Source organism: Aphelocoma coerulescens, chromosome 22 (genome assembly GCF_041296385.1).
Source record: "Aphelocoma coerulescens isolate FSJ_1873_10779 chromosome 22, UR_Acoe_1.0, whole genome shotgun sequence".
NCBI classification, from domain to species: Eukaryota; Metazoa; Chordata; class Aves; order Passeriformes; family Corvidae; genus Aphelocoma; species Aphelocoma coerulescens.
In genome coordinates this window covers 216585-230814 of record NC_091035.1, presented here as the reverse complement: position 1 = coordinate 230814, position 14230 = coordinate 216585, and the positions used below count along the sequence as shown (strand labels likewise).

Here is a 14230-nt window from a genome sequence, read left to right as displayed (position 1 = left end):
TTCCCCCCTACTCCCCCCAATACTGAACTCTCTCCTCCAGCACCGATGTCACCCCAAACAACCCTTCCAGGCTCCAACCCCTCCCTAAGCAAAACACCCGGGAGAGGCCGGGGGGGGGGCAAAATCACCCCCCTGCTTCCCCCAAGGGCACCTTGAAGCCCCCCAGTGTCAGCAGCATAATGGGGGGGGGGGGGGATGGATTTTGGTGCGGGGGACACACAAAAGGCCATCCCGAAGGCCAGCAGTAGCCCCAGGGCCGGGGGACAGTGGAGTGTCCCCCCCGCCCGGAGGGGTGGGTGGGCGCGGGGGGGTGTGGGCCCCCCCGGCGCGGGTGGGCGGCAGGCGACTGGCGCTGCTGTTGCCATGGGGACCGTGGGCGGCCGGGGGGCCGCGGGCCCGGTGTGCGCATCAGCACCGGGAGATGCCGGCACCGGTAGAGGGGGAGAGTGGTGGGTGACACCTCAGGGGTGGTACCCCCAAAGCACCCACCATGTGAAACCTAGCCAGCCTTTGGGGATCCCATATCCACACACACCCCCCCCCACCCCAAGGACACAAAAATCCAGCACCTCTTCCCGGGGATCTCATACCACACCCCAAGGACCCCAAAATCCAGCCTCCCCGGAATCCCACATTCCACCATCCCCACACCCAAGTAACCCATAAATCCAGCCCTCCTCGGGGTATCCTGTATCTAGCCCCTCCCAGGGATCTCAACATCCACTCCCTCCACCCCCAGGAATCCTATATCTGCACCCCGAAAGGCCCCCAAATTCCACTCTCCCCCAGGAATCCCATATCCACCACAACATCCACCCTAATGTCCAGAGCCCATGCGGCAGACAGACACCCCAGGCATCCCGCTTGGGTGTCCCTGCCCTTGTCCCATAAGCAAGGTGACGGTGGAGAATTGGGCACACTCATCTCCCCAGGGGTGGCACCGAATCACTCACAGGCCCCACGGTGAGAGTGTTTATTGCGAACTGGGGCTGGGGGGTGGGAAACCAGAGAAGGCGATGGCTGGGGACCCCCAGCCCACACACCCCAGGGGGGAGGGCTGGTGGGAAGCTGCAAGGACCAGGCTGGGCCTGGGTGGGGCCTACTCTCCTAGGTAGTCCCCACTCTCAGACCCCTAAGTACCATGCCAGGGAGACCTGTATGTTTCTGAGGCTCCTGCCCAACTGCTGGCTATGAGATGTGGGCCTGCAGCCCACCCCGAAACACCAGTGCTGTAGGGAGCACCCCCGCGGCTCCCTGACAAAGGGGAGGCAAACCCTGGGGCATGGCTGTGGTCTCTGCCCACCCCCGCGTGTCCTGACAACCCTCCAGTGAGGACGTGAAGGAGGGAGAAGCCAGGAGGAAGCCTCCCCCGGGGCTGGGTAGAGGGCAGCACAGCCCTTTGGGATACCCTGGAGTGGGGTTGGCGAGGGGATTTGGGGGTGCCAGGTGGGCAGGGTGCTGACAGAGGCAGGCAGGGGCAGGCTTCCCCATCCCCACTGCCTGTACCCAGCACCCATCTCCACCTGCGAGGGGCAAAGCTGCCCAGTGCCAGGGCAGGGAGGGCTCCGCATCCCCAGAAACCCCAAAAGCAGTATCCTCACCCACCAAAAATAATAATTATGTCACCCAATGCGACCCAACGCGCTCCCTCTATTCCAGAAAAACACGGAGCGTCGGCAGCGTGAGGCGAGGGGAAGGGAGGGGTCCTGGTGCCCAGGTTGCCGTGGTGACAGGATGTAAATCTGCCCGCTTCCTCAGGCTTCCCCACACAGCATGGATGGGTGCTGGCAGCGTGCATCAGTGAGTCCCGGGCACCGGCGCTGGGTGTGAGGGTCCTGGTGGGCATCCGGGGGCGGGGACATTTCCTCTCCCTGCTTTATTTTTCAGTTGTTTTTTGCCACTGTCAAAACTGGACGGCGCCGGGGGAGATGTTGAACATGGAGGGGTCGAATTTCTGGCCACGGAACGGCGAGCCCTCGGTGTCCCAGCCCTTCTTTAACATCTCATGCACCTTCTGTAAAGAGGGCACAGGCTTCCATCAGCCCGGGGTGACCCCATGCTGTTCCCCACACCCCGCTCATCCCACAGGCGTTTGGGCTGCATGACCACATGACCCACGGGAGGGGGTGTGGGCAGCAGTCCCCCTCCTCCCTGGCTGGCAGCAGTTACTGCCAAGGGCACACACCACCTCTGTGCTCCCCCTTGCTACCCGGGAAAGGGCAGACAGCATCCAGGGCAGCACCAGGCAGCTCCTGGGTCGGGCTGAGCCCAGACCCATGTGGGTCCATCCCTGAGCAGGGCCAGCTTGGCAGGGAGGTGCCATGGCACAGGGAGGTGGGGCCCATCCCTGCTATGGGGGATCTGGCTTACAGGTAACTTGCCATGGTGCCAGGATAGGGAAGACAGGAGCGCATGGCAAAAGACTGATCAGCAGAACCTCACACCCTCGAAATGTTAATGTGGGGGAACACTGTGAAAAGGAGCTCTGAGATGGAGCAGAGCCATGGGGCCCCCTTTTCCTGGAGATGGGACCCTTGAAGGGCAGGTGGGAGGGCCAGGCTGGGCTGGCAGCACAGGGTAGCCAGCACCTACCAGCTCATGGCTCTGGGGCTTGCCCTGAAGCTTCTGGTGGTAGTCAAAGGTGAGGCGGTCAAGCACAGCATGCTCCTCCTCGTCCACGGTGGCCATGGAGCGCTCCTTGTTGATCTTGTCAATGTCGATCTGCTCCTCACCCTCTAGGATGGCGTTCCACCAGTACTCGTCCCCCTTGTTCAGGTTGATCTGGGGACAAGGTGTGGGTCAGTGAATGGGGAGAGGAGCCCCCGTCCTGCCCAGAGTGTGGTACCCCTGTCCACCTCACAGCTCCACAGCAGCGATGCAGAGCTCAGCTGTGCCGACAGCAGCATGGGGCTTGCCCGCAAGTGGAAGTCAAGCTCATACTGATCCAGCCTCACAGCTGGCAGAGGGGGAGGGATGCTTGTGCCTCCCTCCCTCAGCAGCCAAAGGCTTTGCACAACCTTGCTGTGGGCCCCCACAGCCCCAGCACAGGCCCCGGGGATGAAATCTCAGCCCACGCTATGGCTCAAAGTCAGGACCAGTGTCCCCCAGCGGTGCCTGCCTAGGGGTGACACTGGCTCGGGGCCGCATGGCTGACACAGCAGCCGTGACAGAACCCAGGACTGTCGGATGAGGAGGCTGTGTCTGGTGGAGTGTGGGGCCAGGGCTCCCGGTGTGGTAGTGCAGCCATCTTGCCTTTCCCTAACCTAGAAGGAACCTTGGCCTCAGCTCCTCTGGCACTGGCTCGGTGGGCAGCAGCATGGGTGGCAAAGGAGGCAACGGTATCGCCTGCTGCTCTGTGACACCCGTGCTGACTGCCAGCACCTGCTTCCTGTGGCACCGCAGCTCAGCAGCAGCCCCGGAGGGGTGAACAAGGAGGCAGGGTATCTCCTTGCTCCAGCCAACATCCTCACTGGGAAAAGCCGCTGGCTGTAGTCACAGGCATCCCTGATGGCAGTGCCTTGAACAGAGCCTTGGCCAGTGGGGCTGTGCTGGGGCCAGCACGGGGCATCCTGCAACGGGAACTCCAACTTGCTTTTTGTTTTTCCAGGAAGAGTGGGCTGCTTCCTCCCATGTTATTTTAGCACTAATCCCAGCAGCAGGGCAGATTTATGGCATTCGTCGGCCTCTGCAAAATCATCAATAAAGGCAGACAATACAATTTGCTCAAACCTCCCTGGAAGCTCAATGGCTCCAGAGGGGAGAACACGGACAGCCATTCCTGTTATGGAGCTAGGTTTCTCTGCGGTGTGAAGAAAAGGAACCAATTAATACAGGAGGGGGTGGCTGGGGTTTAATCCTTCTGGGAGAGCAGAGCCGGTAAAATATTCCAGCCTGGGGAAGGCGTTAGTTTTTCCAGCTAGACAGGCATGCTTGCTCTCCTTTTAATTGCACAGTTCCACTTTGGAGGGGAGGGAGAGCCAGCGAGGGTTTGCTCCTGGGCTTCCCAACCCTGGGTGGGCAGGTGGGGGAAGGGAGGAGCCCCCAGAACGTCACCCCTCAGACAGGAAGCGAAGTGGAGGGGCAGCAGCCTTGACTGTCCCACACCTGCAGCAGGAGCACACTTCAGCTCCTCAGGGTTTGGAACACGAGGGATGTCCCCGTGGTGCTGCTGGCAAAGTGTGGGTTTCCCTAGTGAGGCTCCAGCACAAGCCATGCTCCCATGGCATTGCTGTGAAGCACACGTGGCTTGGTATACCCCTACCAGAGCAGCCTGCTGGCAGAGGGATGGACAAGTGTTCAGGCATCACCTCAACTCCATCCCAGAGAACTGGGGGATGGAAAACCCAACCTGGAGCATCTGGGATGGAAACCCATCCCCCCTCCCTTCCCTACCAAACCCCTTTCCTTCACTGGCACCCTGCCACCACCTGCACACCTCTGCAGCCTGCCTGGGGTGATCCGCTCATCCCTCTTTATTCCAGGGGGAAAGCTGTCAAAGTGAGACTCACTCCAATTGAGCTCCGGTTTCTAAAACGCCCACAGGCCAGGGCAAAGGTCGCTCTACCCACGTGACTCTGCAGTTTCGTGGTTCAAGGTGCTGCTGGAGAACTTGCTGCAGAGAGGTCCCACCTCCAGGATGGGGGACACAGACATAAGTAATTTTCCTGGACAGTTTCTGCCGATGTCCTCTGTGGATCCAGTCCCTGCTTGGCTGAGTGTCTGGGTTATGAGAGCTGGTGGTGATGGAGATGCAGCTGGTTCCCCCCACAAGCGCTTTGGGTGCCCGAAGGTGGAGGTAAGGGAGAGCTGAAAGGCCATGGCAGGTCTCTGGGTGATTCCCCACACACGCCAGTCCTCACCCACCCACCCACCCACGCATGGAGGAGGCTCTGGCACTCAGCTGACAGGCCCCTGCGAAGCTGTGGGCACTGCTGGGGAGAGCTCCAGAAACCGGGGGGGCTCCAGGAGGCAGCACAGCTTCTTCCACAAGGACAAACCCTGAGCCCATCATGTTTCTCACTTTGAAACAAGGCAAAGCTTTGCCCGCACTCGACACCACTGCCCAGTTTTCCAGCCAACAGCTCTGGCTGACCCCTCAGGGCCCCAGAGATGCTGAGAGCCACTTGACAGAGGAAGGATGGGGTCCCTGCAGTGTGCCTGTGCCCTCAGCCAGATTTTGGCTCTGCCTAGTGGGTGCCACTGGGGTAAAAGCCCAGCTGAGTCTTTTGGGATGCACAGTGAGGCAGGAACAGCCTCTGCAACAGTGGCCTGAGGAGAAGGAGGCTTGCAGAAGGCAATGTTGTATCTGAAGCTGGCAGTGTCCTCATGCTGAAGTGCTCAGTTCCCACAACCAGTGTCCAAGATATGAGCTCTCAGCCACGTCAGGATGGGCCTTTCCCTGGAAAAGCACCAGGGTAATGATGGATTGCAAGGAGGATTGCTGCAGGAACAATGGGACACTCAGCAGGAGAGACCCTCTAGCAGGTGACAGGCATCACCAGCATGGACACAGCGTCATGTCCCATCTTCACACCCTACTGGGAAGGTCACAACCCCCCATTGTTGGTGCTGGGCTTTGTGGTAGCACAAGATTTCCTCTCTGATCCCAAACACCTTGTCAAAGCTGGAGAGATGCTGCCAAGGGGTATAAGTAGGTCTTGGGAGGACAGCCTCTCCCAGCCAGCTTTCCTGTTGGAACCACATCAGCCAAAGTCACCTCAAAAGTCACTGGGAGGAGTTTAGGGGGATAGAGGAGGCAGCAGTGCCATTCTCAACAGAACGTGGAGGGCAGGGCTGAACACCACCGAGTCGTATCCCCTCAGCCTTGTGGCTCACAGGATGACAAGCCAAGACAGTAATAAATGTTCAAGGCAGGACTTGCTGACAAAAGCCCAAGCGTGGAAAACAAAGGCTGAGAGGAAGAGAAAAAGAGAGGGAATAGGAGAAAAATCCTCCACAACAAAAATAATACCAAAAGGAGTTGTGCACAACACCCAGTGGGGATTACTAAAAACAGCAAGGTTATTTTAATCTCGCTTTCAACAAGCGAGCGGGTGTGACGGAGAAGGGAGAGCACAGGGATGACACCCAGGACCAGGGTACAGTGTGGCACGCCACAGGCAGGGGCACGATCCTGGGACATAATCCTGAGCAGGAGATATGGACAGGTCCCCGCCCCACATCGGCAGAGCACTCCACTGCAGAACAATGCCAGCTGGATTCTGCTGCCATGCACACGGGTGTGCCAAAGGATGAGATGAGAAACATGCTGGTGTCAGGCTGGGCTCCAGCTGTGAGAACTCCATGGAGCAGGAGCGGGAAGGCAGAGTGGTCTCTGAATGATGGTGAGGGGAGTCCTCGGGCTGCTGGAGTGCAAGTGACATAATGAAGAGGATACATGAATAAGAACACCAGGCAGGATGGGGGAAGCAGAGCCAGGAAGGGTTGTAAGGCAAAATAATCTTCCTGGGGTAAGAGCCGGAGGAGAAGGGAGTCTGCTCATGGTGCGGCCATGAATGGCATCCCAGAAGGGAGCCAGGAGGAGGCCAGGGAGGCCAAGGACAGTGAAAAAGCTGTTACAGCAGCCTCCTGAAGAATCTGGGGATCTTGATTATTCCTGACATGTCCTGCAAGAGGACATGGGACTCAAGGGCCTCTCTGCACAGAACTGAGACCTTTTCAGACAGACAGGACTAAGCAAGAGAGATTACACCTCCTGGGCGCAAAGATCAAGTTCTGCTGCACGGATCACCTCAATTCACAGATCACGAACACACAGCATGGACAGGGCCATCAATGTGCCCCAAGCAGTCCCCAAGGCAGGCAGGATCTCCTCGGACAACCCCAGCGCTGGCACTGGGTGAGTTCAGTTTTGGCTACATCCACACCCTGTCAGGGAATGCCATCCCTGGGTCCCACAGAGGGAAGCCAGGCAGCACCTTGCAGCACCTTGCAAGAGGGACACAGCCCAACTGCTGCATTTCGAGCTCACACAGAGTGATGCACAAACTGGGGCACAGAAATGGTCCATATGCCCCATAAGCTCCAAACAAACCCCAATGACCCCATCCAGGCACTGAATGAAGCAATGCATTCCCACAAGGGTGGGTGTCCTCTGATGAATGAATTGGGAGGAGGCGCAAACCACTCCTGGCTACTCAGCACATGGAAAAAGGAGATGCTCTTGGGCGAGAATTACTCACTCTGCTCCAGTTACCTTACAATTCTTCAAGCGAGATCTCATCCCACCATCAATATGTTGGCAGCCAGCTGGAGATCCTCACAAGCCTGGGCTCGTGTTATTCGAGGCAAGACCCAGCTCTGGGGTTGGGGGTGATGGGCCCACTCTGTTCCCCACGCTGCCCACGGCTGCTCCAGGAGGCACTGAGTCTCGCTCCACCCGCACCATTCCCAGCCTCTGATGGGTATTTAAGAGACACTGCCTCCCTTGCTGATCCTGGGAACATCCACTGGGGACTTCCAGACTTCTATCCACACTGTGGAGCAGCCACTCATTGGGCCACCTCCTCTTCAATGGGTTTATACCTTTCCAGGATTGTTTCTTTGTTCCAGATAAGCTAATTTTCAAGATGTTTATGAATATTTACAAAATGCAGGTTAAGGATGCTGCTACCACATCCCTTCAATGGCCTAGCAGCATTGGAGAAGCTCCTCTCCCTTGTAGGGACCTCACTCACCCTTTTGGCACCAGCTTGTCACTCAAGGTACATCCCTGCGGATCAGCAGTGGTCGAGTGGCACTGCGCAGCCTCCCCACACACCATCCACAGGATTCCTGACTCTGGCAGCACATTCCCACTCCATTTTCCGCTGTGGGGACTTGGATTTGGGTGCTCATCTGCTGCCACCCTTGTGCCACAGGGAGAAAGGCTTGGAGCCAGCTCCCTCCCTCCCAGGGATGGCATGTGTCCTCTCCTGGGTCTCACAACAGCCTTGGGACTCCTGAAACTCTCCTGGAAAAGCCTCTGGCTGAAAAAGGATAGGGCAAAAATGGTCACAGGTAACAAAATCCCACTCCTAGCACAATCCTGGCCCCCAAACTGGCACAGAAATTTGGAAATTGTTTGACACTCAAGATCCCAGGGTGATGGGCAGAATTCCCACAACAACTCCAGCTGTGAACACGGCTGAACTCACACCCTCAGCCTGCACATCTGGAGCACATCAGAAATGAGGCTTGGGGCTGGGAACCCACCAGTAATACCCAGCTGGGCACTAGCAGCACTCAGACCACCTTGACAGGGATGATTTCGGACAGCAGGCACACAGCAAACCACAGGCCTGCTGGAGGCACAGGAGGAGGCGCAGTGTCCGCATCAAACAGGGCAAGTAGGAATCCCATGGCAGGACAGAAAGGAATGGCGGGGAACAGGCACCTGCCAAGATGCTGGGGTTGGAGTGGGGCCAGGAGAGGTGGAAAGCAGAGTCAGCAAGGCCAGGTGTGCAGGACCAGCACCGGGACTGATGACAGCGACCAGCCCCAAGTAATGGCTGTGCTGCCCCCGCACAGCTGGAGCTGGGGACCACCCTGCCCAGCCTGACAGATGTGCTGCCCAGCCAGCACCCTGACAGGCAACTCAGGAGTAGGAGGCAAGGCACGGCACACAGGCAAGGGCAGCATGAGCCAGACGTTGGACAGGCAGAGCCAGATGTTGGACAGGCAAAGCCAGACACATCCAGAGCTGGCTCAAACTTCCAGCTGCTTCAGTTTCCTAGGTCAAGCATGGCAGAGCTGCGAGCCAAGGAGACACAGCTGGTGTAGACCATCCTTACCGAAACGCACTTCCCGGGCTCCAGGCTCCACAGGGAACTCTCTGTGTTGATCTTGTGGGTGAGTTTCCCTTCCATGAGGACGTGCTGGCTGCTTCCTTCCAGCACTGCTACACGAATCGCACCACTGCTGATATCCACAGACACCTGGAAACAAAGGGAGAGACAATAATCTGGAAGGCTCCTGCTTGCCATCCCACTGTGCGAGCTGGGGTTTGGGGTCAAGTGCATTTGCAGGGGATGAGAGAGAGAAGAGCTTCCAGGCCTGCCTGTAGCAGCAGGGTGGGAATCCCGCTGTTCTCTCATAGCAAACAGCGACAGTTTGGAGGAGAGAGGGAATCTCTTCAGTGACGGAAAAGCAGTACTGGAGGGGCCCTTGAAGGATTCAAGGTAGCTGGTTCTACCCCGCGCCTCAGTTTCCCCACAAGGAAGACCAGTAATGCCACAGGCCTCCACACAGCATTCAAAGGTTAAGCACCTACTTGCTGTGAGAGAGCTCTTTAGGGGCATGTCTGTCCATCACTGTGACAAGCTGGGCATGAGTGTATGTCATCCTGATAGCTGAGCAGGGGCAATTTTTGGGTTCCTACACTAGGGCTGCAGCAGGTCATCCCCTCTCTGGTGCACCATGCTGAAAGCATGCTCCTTGGCTCTGCTTCCGCTGCTGGAGCCAGCCCTGGGCTCAGCCCAGGCCTCCCATCGGGTGTGTGAGGAGGGGCCGCGTGCAGGAGGAATGCTGCAGCACGGTTTCCCGGCTCCCTGCTACAGCGGCAGCTCTGTCCCCAGGAACAGGGCCAGTTCCCGCCCACAGCAGCCATATGGGGAACCCTGCTCTGACCTGCCATGTAGGTGACATGGCTGTCCCCTGGGGAGACAGAGGCAGGCTGTGACAGGCACGCAGTACCCTTGGTCTCTGTAGAGACCATATGTTCTCTCTTGTCCCCTCTGGCCCTGAGGTGCCGCCAGCAGAGCCCGCGCCAAGCCAGAGGATGTAGGGAGGACCTGGCTGGGAAGGGGCAGGATTGTGGCCCCCAGTGCTGGCCCGAGAGGAGGAGACTGCAGTGAGATTTGCCTGCATTCTCTCCCAGAGTTCCCCCAGATCTTCCTCCTGCTCTGCAGATCTCATTTGAAATGTTATTACATTATCCATTACCTAGGAGACTTCCAGCAGCTCACTAGCTCCACACAGGCAGAAGACAGGCAGAGCTGCTCCAGCCGGGGAGGGCACCATGGCTGTGTCTGACTGATGTCACCCAGGTACAACCCCCAAAGCTGCTGTGTGCTCCGGCAGGAGCAGAGGAGGCCCAGCACACACAGCACAGGGTGACATGGGACTGAGCTCCAGTGCGATGGCTGGGAGCAGGACCACGCTCACAGGGGATTGGGGAAGGGACATGAGGATGGGAGCGGACAAGAGGCTGTCACCTGGCATGTGACTGTGGACAGCCTCTACAAGAGCAGCTGCCCTGGGATGGAAACACCTCCAGAGGAGGTGCTCCTTCCATGGAGCAGCTCCCTCCAGACCAGTGCTGAGGCCCTACTGCAGAGATGAGGCATGGGGATGAGGCTCTGCCTTCCATTACCACCATCTGCTCAGGTCCCTGGTCACAGGGACACAGCTACTGATGCTGGTCTCTCAGCACACTCCAGGGCCTGCCCAGAAAGGACCAAGGGGAAAAATGCAAGGTGACTCCCAAGTCACCTTTTGGGGGGAAATTCTTTGGGGTGTGGAGGGCCAGGGAAGCTGGAGACATGGAAGGCATAGGCGCAGCATTGTGTCTGTGGGATCCACATGGACAAGAACAACCAAATGTGAGAGGGGTTTTATTCCCAGGTGGCTGCACAAGATATCTGGAGGGGCTGAGGGACACCTTTCAGGTGGCTGTGGGACCAGACATGCACTGGAAGAGGGAGCAGAGAAACCCAAATGGAAGAAGAGATCCAAACTGGGAAGCCGCCACCTGGCCACTTCGCTGTGCAAGCAGCCAGCATGAGAACCAATTGCAACACCTGCTTCTACCTGTGCCTAGCAAGAAGGTCCCACCCAGCATACCAGCCCCCCAGGAATAGGGACAGGGGCAGCACATGCCCTGTGGGAGAGCCCTGCCCCTTCATGCATGGAGGGACATGTCTGAGAGGACTCGTATGCACAGCCCACAGCTGGGGGAAGGCCAAGAGCAACCCGCAGCAGGCCGGCAGCTCTGAAGCTGCTTGTCCCTCCCCATGTGCTCCCTGCTCCCCAAAACATTTGGCTGCTTCCAAGGAAAGCCAGCTCTCGTCTGTGTGCTGTGGCCTTTTCACCACAGTGATTACTGTGCACACTGAACGCCCACGCCTGCCCACGCACCTCAAACAAGCAAATACAAACTGAGAGAGGAAACGAGCTTGTCTCCTCTGAGTCCAGCAAAGAGAAAGGCCTGGAGTCATTATTTCTATTTAAGCACTCAGATCTGTGGGCCTCTGTTGCGCCCATAAGTAGATCAGAGAGGTGGGGACCATGGAGGAAGATGGTCCCAACCACCCATTCCTGCTCCAAGGACACCCGAGCTCCATACAAGGAAACCTTAAGCTCACCAGAGCAAAACTATGCCATAGCAACAGCCTGAATCCCAAAAAGTGTCATAAGGAAGACTGTGAGCAGCATTAGAGTTGGGCGCACTCTGAGCCTAGGGACCAAACGGGGAGATTTTTAATCTTGCCTTGGCAAGCAGGAGCCAAAAACCTGGTAATTTTTTTTTAAATATGAAACTGTGTGAATGCAGGGGAATGTTGCTCTTTTGCAGGTACTCAGGAACAACATGTCCAAAATCCATGGAACTTTTAAATTGCTCTCAGTCCTCCTGCTCTGGCCCAAGACCCAGCCTGCCTGTTCCCATTCCCCCAAGGCTGGGAATATATAGAATCATTTGGAAATGGAAACTCAGCTGCCAAGAGGAGCCCTGAGAAGGATGGATGAACAAAACACCAGGCAACAGTGCAAGGAGAAGGGAAGTTCAGCATCCGAACAACAGATTGCTTCAAGAGGACAGCGTGGGCAGATACTGGGGCAAGGGTAGGCAGAGCCATGCCACGGGCACTGGCATGGGGTATCTTGAAACCCCTTTTGCCCACTCTGTGGTGCAGGGACTCTTCCACAGCGATGGCACAGTCTTAACCCAAGGGAAGGTCAGGAAACCATATCCTGTCTCCACTCTTGTGAGCTCCTGCAGGCTCCTGAACCTCTCCATGGCCAAGGATGGAGCAGACAGAGCCCTATGTCGGGTTTTTGGCAAGGACGAGGACACAACTTCCCTGGCATGGAGGAAACTTCCCCAGGCAGGGAGAGGAATCGTGATCGAAGCATGATGTGGAGGGATGGAATATCCATCTGGATACCCCAGAATCCTTTAAGAAACAGCCTGGGCTTGTTTCAGAGACCTGCTGGGAGAGATGCATCTTCCTGGTGCCCTGCTGTGCCTGTGGCAGCCGTGTGCCCCCTCACCCCTCCGGCCCGGGCTGCTGCTGCTGCTGCTGCCAGTGACATTCCTTGGCATGCTGAGGAGCTGTGTAGGCTGAAGCCAGTGACAAACTCCAGCGTGCTCCTTTCAGCCGCCCTGGAAGCAGAGGAGAGCAGGAGGTGGGGGAGCACAGGCTTCCCAAATGGAAAAATACAGAGGGAAGGGCAGCACTTGGGAAAGAGTTCAAACTTCTAGGTCTGACCAAGGCCAGCCATGGGCACACTCCTTCTGGGTCCCTGACCAGGAGGGAACAGAAGTGGTGCAGGAAAAACAATGTGACCACAAGCAGAACAGAGAAGTTCCTGCCTGAGCCAGAGAGAGAGGCGAGACCTCTCTGTGCACAAAGCCAGCCAGGGGGAGGGGCTGGCCCTCAGCCTCCACCCAGGCCGGCTCCCTTCCATCTAGAGCAGGTCAAGCCACACAGGGGCTGTGCCTGATCCAGCTCCCCAGTGCCAGAGGAGCCGTTCCAGCAACTCCTGCTTCCAAACAGGAGGCAGAAGACATGCAGAGCCAGAGGAACAACTGAGGAAGGGCATCCATCCCCAACCAGGCTCCAAAACCCACGTGAGTATGCAGGTAGCGACAGCAGAGAGAAGCAGCACAGAAAGGGTGAGGCAGTGCCAGGGAACCTAACTGGGATGGAGCAGAGAACACTGCAGCACAATAGGAACACGGACAGGCTGGGATCTCAGTCCCCACCAGACTCACAAGGGAGAAAATGGCACAACCACATCCTGGTCCTTCAGTACAAAGGACAAGGAGCCTTTCCGCTCCAAACAGTTTCCCAGGAAAGCTGGGCACCCTGATGGAAAGGGAAATGCTAAAGAGATGCCACTAACACCACTTTACCTGTTTGCCTTTGACAATGTGCTTGGGCACAGGCACTTTAATTTCCAGGTCGCTGTAGTCTTGGGACCAGGTGTAATTCTCTCGCACAGCTCCATTGTAGCTGTCAGGGTTTGTCTGGAACTGCTCCTGTCTCCTGGTGGAGGGAGAAAGGGGTGACATGTTAAATGTCAGAGATCAGAGCCTGGAGAGAGCAGGAAGCTCTGAGAGCAGGGTCCAAGAAACCAAAAGGGAGGGCATAGCCTCTGCTCAGGCCTCCTACAGCATCTCCAGCACTGGGCTCCTGGCCAGTCTCTCCCTCACTGCTGACTCTATGGAAGGGAGCAGGTCCAAGTCAGCAGCCACAGGACAGAGGGACCACAGACACCCTGCCCATTGTGGGTGACACTCACAGTCCCCTCTCCCCAGTGTGCTGCAGCAGCAGTCAGGCTGCTGAAAAGACAGCTGGTGAGACACACGATGGTTTGGCTGCTCAAAAGGTGCAGAACTGGCCCCCAGTGGGCCCAGGGCGCCTTCCTGGCCACCTCTGCTCCAGCACAAGCTCCTCGTTCCTTCCACTTCGCATCACAGCTGGAGCAGGGACACGGGCACATGCTGGGTCTGACCTGTCCCCCAAGCCACTGTCATGGCTGCAGAGTTGGTGGCCTATGGTTGTGACCTGAGTTCACCATGAAAACACAACATTCTTTCTCCTCACCCTGATTTTAACGTTTGGGAAAAGCACCAGCTGTTATGACCAGGGCAGTTGGCAACATGGAGGTGAAGGAGCTGCGGAGCGGGATGCCTCAAGAGCCATCCCAGGGTGCCTGGGCAAGTGAATCATGAGCAACACTCAAGAGCACAACACTGCCCCTTCCAGCTGTGGAAATGTGAGAAAAGCTGAGGAGACGGCTGCAGGGCTAAGATGGGGTTTATCAGATCAATAAGCAATAATCAATACAGTGTTTCCAGCCAAGAAAGGAGACCACCACACCCATATCCCTTTAAACTGCTGGGCTGGGGATCTATTCCACCGAACCCTCACAGAGAGGGCTTTCAAATAAAATCAAATCTCTTCTAAAGATAGCTGTGGTGCTAACAAAAGGCAGAGTTATTTTA

At 57.2% G+C, this 14230-nt stretch overlaps 1 protein-coding gene across 2 annotated transcripts in view; it reads right to left on the bottom strand.

The window, feature by feature from the left end:
- Positions 1 to 959: 959 nt before the first annotated feature.
- The window catches only part of NUDCD3 (NudC domain containing 3), a 30202-nt gene continuing 16931 nt past the window's right edge, over positions 960 to 14230 (bottom strand). Inside the window, exons 3-6 of one of the 2 annotated variants that reach the window (XM_069035336.1) lie at positions 13136 to 13268; positions 8793 to 8936; positions 2593 to 2781; positions 960 to 2014 (exon numbers count right to left, since the gene is read on the bottom strand). In XM_069035336.1, coding sequence (XP_068891437.1) covers positions 1904 to 2014; positions 2593 to 2781; positions 8793 to 8936; positions 13136 to 13268 — 577 coding nt within the window. In that variant the 3' untranslated portion in view covers positions 960 to 1903. Of the gene's footprint in view, positions 2015 to 2592; positions 2782 to 7697; positions 7989 to 8792; positions 8937 to 13135; positions 13269 to 14230 lie in introns of those variants that run through there. The other variant, XR_011156221.1, reaches the window with a different exon arrangement.